The sequence below is a fragment of the Cibotium barometz genome, chromosome 26 (genome assembly GCF_041138505.1).
Source record: "Cibotium barometz isolate CiBa-2024 chromosome 26, ASM4113850v1, whole genome shotgun sequence".
NCBI classification, from domain to species: Eukaryota; Viridiplantae; Streptophyta; class Polypodiopsida; order Cyatheales; family Cibotiaceae; genus Cibotium; species Cibotium barometz.
In genome coordinates, this window is record NC_141071.1 from 35,569,188 (window position 1) to 35,577,229 (window position 8,042).

At 40.2% G+C, this 8,042-nt stretch overlaps 1 protein-coding gene across 1 annotated transcript; it reads left to right on the plus strand.

Moving 5' to 3' along the window:
* Positions 1-1,276: 1,276 nt before the first annotated feature.
* LOC147623904 (pterocarpan synthase 1-like) lies at positions 1,277-1,843 on the plus strand. Its single transcript, XM_086820829.1, has one exon. The coding sequence runs from the start codon at positions 1,277-1,279 to the stop codon at positions 1,841-1,843; it is 567 nt and encodes a 188-aa protein (XP_086676955.1).
* Positions 1,844-8,042: the final 6,199 nt, after the last annotated feature.

Sequence of the window (8,042 nt, forward strand, 5' to 3'; positions counted from 1 at the left end):
TAATATTATGAATCGTCAAGACCTTGTTTTTAGTGATCATGTTAAATGTAACATGACGCACATTCAATGATGGTAGAACTCCTAGCTGTAGTAGTAGTTTAAGCGATAAAGATAGTTTTACCTCGGTAAACAGATAATTATCAGTTTAAAGCTGTAGTAGTAGTGGGGGGGAAGGGAAAACTTCAAAGGGGAGGGCATAAGCCTAGTGGCCATATCGCCCACACAAACGCACATGCTTAAGACTTGAGCATAAGGTCGGGGGCAAGTTCGATTTTTGGTGGGCACCCTTGCCCTTCAAAACTGATAGGTATGGTGAAATATAGCAAGTTTTTTTAAATTTTAGTGTAACTTTTGATGCGGGCACTTTAAAATTTTAGTGTAACTTTTGATGCGGGCACTTTAAAATTTTGCAAGTAGTATGGTACAAAACAGATGTGACGTGCTTGTCAAAAAGCAACTATGGTACCACTTCTCTACTTCTTAATTTCTATATTCTCGCCATTGTCAGAAGTTTTTGGCGAGCCCAAAATTGAGTGGATGAGGCCGATGTATTTCGCCTTGATCCACTCGGCTCCGCTCAATGTTGTGCACTCGTTGGAATAGTAGTAAGAAGTGTATGATATAGTTGACGATATAGTAAAGATAATCAACAGTGTGTATGCAAGTGATGTGTGTGTGTTGCATATAAGCATGATTGTACATATAGCATGTGCTTGTGGTGCATCAGTGTATGGCTCCGGGGATGATGACTCAAGCTTATGCTCTGACTCGCTTATGTGATGAGCTTTGTGCTATAACTCCATGGTGTGGCCTCTTCTTGGTTCGGTTTGATGTTATTGCCTGGCACAAAAGCCTTGAAGATGCTAGTGTATTTTGAATGTATTTTGCACCAGCTAAAATTCAAAAAAGCTGATTGAATTTACTCTCATGTTTACAAAACCGATCAAACTTTTAAGTTTTCGTAACTTAAAAACCAGTTAATAATGTGATTTTGAATAGGGAGAAACCGATTGTACTCCGACTTGTCTTTTTTCTCACTTGCTGGGAAAAGAGTTTTTCTCTAAGATTGGTAGGTGCCTAAGAATTCCCTGAACCTGGTCAATGACCTGTCATTAATGAGGGAGGTACAAAAAGAAAAGGGACTTCTGGCCCCAGAGCGTGGGCCAAGCTTTTTGTAAAGAAAATTGGAATATGCTTATCATTTATTTAATCAAAAAATCCCGCTGAAATTCTATAAATCAAGCCAAGGGTTGATTGGCTAATTCGCATATCGAGAATGGCTAATGGTTTAGGGCTGGCCTTCTGCAAGCTAGTCGTTCTCGTGATGATATGCAGCGCCGCAGCTGCTCATGATCATCACCACCCTGGGCAATTGGGCCGTCGCCTGCACAGGCACAAGAAGTTCCATGTCTTCTTTCACGACTTAGCAAACGTGACGGACATTGAAATCGTTCCAGGCGTGGGGTCGGGCGCCCTCACCACCACGACCGCCCCATTGGGCAGCATCTTCCTGGCCAATGACCCCATCACAACCGGCCCTGAGCTCACCTCTCCGCTCGTGGGCACCCTCACGGGCACCTCCGTCTCCACTTCCTCCGAGGGTTTCGTCTATTTTGGCTCCTTCACCCTTAGTCTCAACCTGGGCTCAACTATGGGCCTGCAGGGCTCCCTCGCCCTGATGGGCCTGTTCTCATTTGGCGCGGCACCCACTCCCACGGCCATTGTGGGCGGCACCGGCAGCTTTCTCTTCGCTCAAGGCACCGTTACCGTTGTGCCCGTGGACATCACAACCTTCAATCAGACGCTACGCTTGGATGTCGACGTCTTCTGGCCTCCTTATTAGCTGATATGCTCCACTGGGCACCTGCACTGTGGTGTGGTGTTTCTTCTCGAACAAAGAGCGACTTTTGTGGCACTACATCAATCTAATAACAAGGTTGTCGCGGTTATTAGCAATAGTGCATGTACAACGTTAATTAGTGTTAATTTGTCACTGCATGCGGCATATCATGCTTGCGTTAATTTGCCGGGTTTGATTATAACAGCAGGTTTTGTGCCTCTAATGTGTGAGTATTTAAGCAGTAACGTAGCGTATGAAGGACTGTCGATACGAGCCATGCTTTTTTTGAAGCAGCACGCTTCAACGGAAAGGCGAAGAGCTTGATTCAACGGTTTAGGTGATAAGATGTTCGTATCAGTGCTCTCAGATAACCCGGTTTGTAGTGCCCTCACATAACCTGGTTTGTAGTGTAATTTTCTCTGCTGAAGTTTTGAAATCGTGGTTGGAATTTCACCTTTGAAATTTATACATTTCACTTATAAATCTCTACATTTGTACAATTTCTAGTATTTTTTAAGTTTACATCCTAGTTAAGCCTTTGATTTTATAAAGGGTTGAAAAAAGCATTTTTTTCAAGTATTTGTTCATACTTTTTGCATGTGAGGAAATTAGTGTTAGTTCAATTTGTGATATTACACGTGTAGAAGAACGGCCTATTGGAGTAAGATGTTCGTATTTTTTGCCTTGCATATTAGGAAATTAGTGTTAGTTCAATCTCTGCTAGTACAATGCTATCACACGCGTAAGAGAACAATTATGGTTCCTCTAAAATAGAAAAAAAGAAGAGAGTACATAATCACTCACGAGTCATGCTCGAGTCATGTGCATGCAATCAGGGCCAAAATTTGATGAGTTTCTTAACATTTCAAGTGACAAGCAGTTTTTCAAGCTACTTTTCATATGACATGAAACTCCGAATTCATACCATTCAACTAGCATGTAATTCATCAAAACGACAAGCTTCCTTTTTTTAAGTACAAAATTAGATATAATACAGATTGCTTGAATGCTATTATCCAAGATTCATGGGTACCTTGGGCATCTTTCCTTCGAAATCGAAGTAAGTGAGAGCCATTCTCTTGTCAATAGGATTAGAAGGCAAGAAATGGTGCTTCACAGGTAAGCTCCATGACACATTGATACTTTGGTCACATGAAGTACAAGGCAAGACCCCAAAGCCACCTCGTTAGGATCAAGTAACATTCCCACTATAGCTGCATCGATTGCATCTTGGTTTTCAGTTCGAGAGAAGTGCCCCTAGTAGCCATCAAGACGATATTTTCCTTCTCAACACCTCTAGTAAACAGCTATAAAAAAGTAACTATTCTCGAAAATTGGAGCCTAGGTTGAATCTGGCAGCTTGCTTTATCTGCCACTTAGGGCTTCCATCAAGACCACATTGTCCTTCTCAACACCTAAAACGTGCCAAAAAGCATCTATTTTCAGAAACTGAAGCCTAAGTTTAATATGGCACAATGGATCACCTTGATTTTTTTGTCAACTGTGAGTTTGTTTAATGTCAAAGTGCCAGTTTTATCATTGCACAAAATGTTCATTCTAGACATCTCTTCGATGGTAGTCATTCTTTTGGTTATGGCACCCTAGAGCATGGCAAATCCACAATACCATCACTTCACATATCCCAAAGTATTAACCTCTAAGAACAACTTCTTGATTGCGATGCTACAGAAGAATTCAAGTAACATTTCATTTCATTACACCTAGAAATGATCGATAAACATGCCCACATCACCTACCCGCCGCGCAGAGTCTATGAGACGAGAAACCAATAGGGATTCCACCAATGAGAAGCATTAGCAAGTTATCTATATGTTCAGTCTTGTATGGAATACATGACTGTAATCTCTTCTGCCATCCCAATGCCAATAGAGCATATGCAAAAGTTTCCAATTGCTGTGAGCACCTACAAATAATGGAAATAGTTAAAGACCATATATTAATCCCAAATGCTTTAAATTTTCAAATACATGAGGTAGATGATGATTTCACATGCTAGCTCTGCATTTAGAGCTCAAACAACATGATGTGTAGCTTTGCCAAAGAAGCTATGCACGCCAGTGGGTAATTACAAGAGCTTCTATGTCACCATGTTGCAAGTGGATCTTGAGTAGACATGTAATACAAAAAAATGAAAAGCTTCTTTTTTTAAATACAAATTACATAGAATATAGATTGTAAGTGGAGCCTGAGTAGACATGTAATACATCAAAATGAAAAGTTTTTTTTTAAGTATAAGATTATATATAATCCAAATTGCTTAGATGCTATCGTCCAACCATCATGGATGCCCATATGCTACCCAACCATCATGGATGCCCATATGCTACCCAACCATTTGTCCTATGTGTCTAACTTGCCAAAATGGACCCAAACATATGTACAATAATGTGAATTTAGAGAACAAATATCACTCTAGTGGCATTTGCCCTCCTATTCTTGGCTTGTAACCAAGTATTAAAAAAAAACGTATTTCCAACAAACCAAAGATGCATCACTTGCAATAAGTGATAACAACATCAATGCATCAAGGGTCTTCGAACACAAGCTACTTTGCAAATTATTCTTTATGGTATTCTATCGAGAGAAACCTCGCTCACATGATGTTGTACGTGGTAGAACGACTATGCTTGCTTGCCATAAATGCATAAATCGTGGAAGTGTTCTCACCAAGCCTTTGTGTTACCCAAGCATCATGCATACCTCTACCCCTAGCAACTCTATATAACATGCCAATTAAATCCTCTCGTTCTCACCAAGATATTCCCTAATGTCAATTGTTGAATCATCAACATTAAGCTTGCCAATAAGCCTCTCTAACCATTCTTCAATCTTTTTCTCCCTTTCAATTGCATCTAACAGATAAGCAGATGGATTGAATAGCTTGATCAAATTAAAAACTCCAAGATCAAGATACTTTTTATTCAAAGCATCCAAAATATCTTGCGCAAATGTTCTTCCAACAACACAAATGCATTCAACAAGGGAACCACTTGCATTTCCAACATCCATAGATAATACATTGAAATCAAGACCCGCATCCTCCTCTTCAGAATCACTTGAAGCTCTTACCCATTTCTTCTTTCTTTTAGCTAATTTTAGAACCGGAACAAATTTAAATACATGCTCATGAGTAAGGCCATTATAATCAACATAGGTTCGAAAACTTAGTAAGGTGTTTTGAACTAAAACCAAATTGGCCTTCATAAGATATATACCTTCGGGTGAGTTTCTCAAATGTCAAAACTAAATAGCCTTTAATCGTTCTAACATCAATGTTCTACCTCTCAAACTCTATATTTGTAGAGCGGTTCTCTCTACCATGTAATATAGTGCTCATAGAGTACTACCGATCAACAAATGTGTTGAGAAACACAATGTCAATCCGAGGACTCGACCCGATTACTGCATGAAGGCTTATCCCTTGCGGGAGATCTCACATACACGAACCACCACTTGATGATTCAACCATTCAACACCTCGATCAATCTCTCAATCCCTTAATCCCACTACACTAATCAAGAGAACAAGCAATGCATAGCAATCTCTTAATCCCATCCAAACATTGATTAAATCTTAGCTTTCCCTAGTGCCAGCAAATCTATAAGTGTGCATCTACTAACCCACAAGCTTAAGCAAGCATAGAATGTAACATTCACACATAGAGAGAGTCTATCCACCATGAGTAACTCATTGCCAATGAAGTGGGCAAGAGCTTGCATCAATGGAGACTACACATAACACCACTACAAGCATGCAGCGCACACAGAGAGAAAGAAAGAAGCATTCAACTAATCTTAGATTAATCTACTTCAATGATGCTAAAACAGATTAAGAGAATGAAGTGGAGCTATTGTCATTGGAGCTTGATGTTCATTAGAGTACAAAAGAGAGAGAGAGTTAGAGAGTTGCCATAGCTTGAGAGCTCAAGAGCTTCACTCAATAGCTTATGAGAATGGCCAAAAACATCCCCTTTCTTTAACTAACATCTCTTTTATAGAGATGTCACTAACCCTAACCCTAGGCCTCTTTCACACATGGGCAGACAACCCCATAAGTGAGCCTTGCTTAAAACACTTAGAACTCTCATTTAGAACCCACATTGGCCTAAAACGATTTACATTGCACTTCGGCACAAAAATATGAAAAAATTATGTGTATCTTTATGTTTCCATGGCTACAATCCCGCTCTCTCGCATTAATTGCTTCCGGCCTCCTTCCATAATCCATGTTCCCGTGAGTAACATTCCCCCCTTCCTAAATCGCGCACGTCCTCGGGCGCAGTAGAAACAAAAGCTGCAAAAAACAATGAAAGACAAGTAAAGCCTTTTATTGAAAAAAAAAACAGCAATGACAATCTCACACGTGAGCATGCAAGTGAAAGGCCGATTAGAGTTTTAAAGAGTGCTAAAAGAAGCGAGTAAAGACTAGTCAAAGTGAGACTAAGTGGTAGTAGATAGTGCTATGCAAAGGCAAGTGTGTTTGTACACCGTAGGTTATGACTGCAGTCTCAATGTCCTACAAGTGTTTAAGTTATTCCTAAGTGGCAACCCTACTCCTAAATATAAGCCATGGTGATTGGACCTTTCTTTCTTTCTTTTTTTCTTTCTCTTTTTTGTTTTGTTTTTTTTCTGTTTTTTGTGTAAAACGCAGAAGATTAAAGAGAATTATTATTTTGAGCTTGATAAAGAGGAAGGTTCCATCCCAATGAGACCTAAGCAATGGCCAAGAGACCTCCGCCAAGAGAATCTAAAGGTCCCTAAGTATCTCAAGGGTGACAGACCCTTTTCTTTCTTTTTAACATAAGGAGTAGCCCATGAAGATGAGGGCATTGGTCTCGAGGGCCCATAATGTACCCAAGAGTCCTACCAGCATCTATCAAGGCGATAGAGTCATTGTAGGTCTTCTTCTTAATCTTTTAGACATGAGTGTTCACCCCATGGAAATAAAGACATCGGCCACAAGGTGCTAAAACAACCCAAGGTCCTACCAAGCATTCCACATGGCCGTAGAAACGTCATGTCTCAAGTCACTTCTATATATTTTTTAGGGCATGTGTTTCATGAATTTTTGTTTATCGTAGCACCTAGCCCATACCTAAGAGGTAGCTACCACTAGGGATAACTAATATACTTCTAGAGCATAAGAACTTGGCATACTCCTTTGGTATATGTCTTACACCGTCTTCAAATTGAAATACCTTCTACTAAGTCCTCTAAGAATCTAGAAATCACTCGCCACATAGTAACAACTAATTTAAAACTTAAACCAGCCAACTATTTGTGAGCATGCAAACAATATATGCAAAAGTGAAAAGCACATAAAGAACAAAAGATTATGATTTGAATACACCTGTTGTAGTGCTCGTTGATGTGGCGCATTTGTCTTGATGAATTGCTGATATGCAGATTGTTTTTTTGCTCTTTGTAGGCATTGCATGTCTCCCCCCTTCTTGATTTGTGTGCACGATAGGTGGACTATTGGAGCGTGTTTGTATGCTCTTGTTTTGCTGAGATCTCTGCAAAATGTCTTATTAACAAACAAGAAAAGAAAAGAATAAAATTTGTTATTGGTGCCAATCACCGAATATAGTCGAGGGAAAAAACCGAGTGGAAGAAAAGTGCCCTGGCTTGTTGATCTTATTGTGGAGTTGATGTGCTTATCCTTGCACTGGCGGTGGATCCGTGTCCACTTCTACTGGAAAGATTGTATCAATCACTTTAGGATGCAAGGACAACCCTGTACAAAAGCCGGCCTCTGGAGAATGTGGTAGAGGAAGGAGTGCTTCCTCGCTAAAATATGGCATTAGTTCTATGGGAAGGTTAAGCAGACAATTCCGATTTTGGAATTGCTCAATATAGGCGTTCATAGTGCTCCAAAATTGACATGTTGAGGCTGGGGAAAGAAGGGCTTACAAGATAGGTGGTTGCAAGTCATTTATGCATGTATCCCTCCAGTGTTGTGCTTGAACCTCCTCAGGTAATCTACATTGATTTGGTCCTCGGTTTGGTACTCTCACATCAAGAAGGTTATGGCATTGGGGTGTAATTCCCACAATTTGTTTCATTAAGCCCGTGCCATATCGTCGAAAGTAAGAGCGGCATAGCCAACAAATGTGTGAAGCCTCCCCTAATACGAGTCGTGCACACTCTTGACAATGTGGAAATGGATGATGCTGTTGATA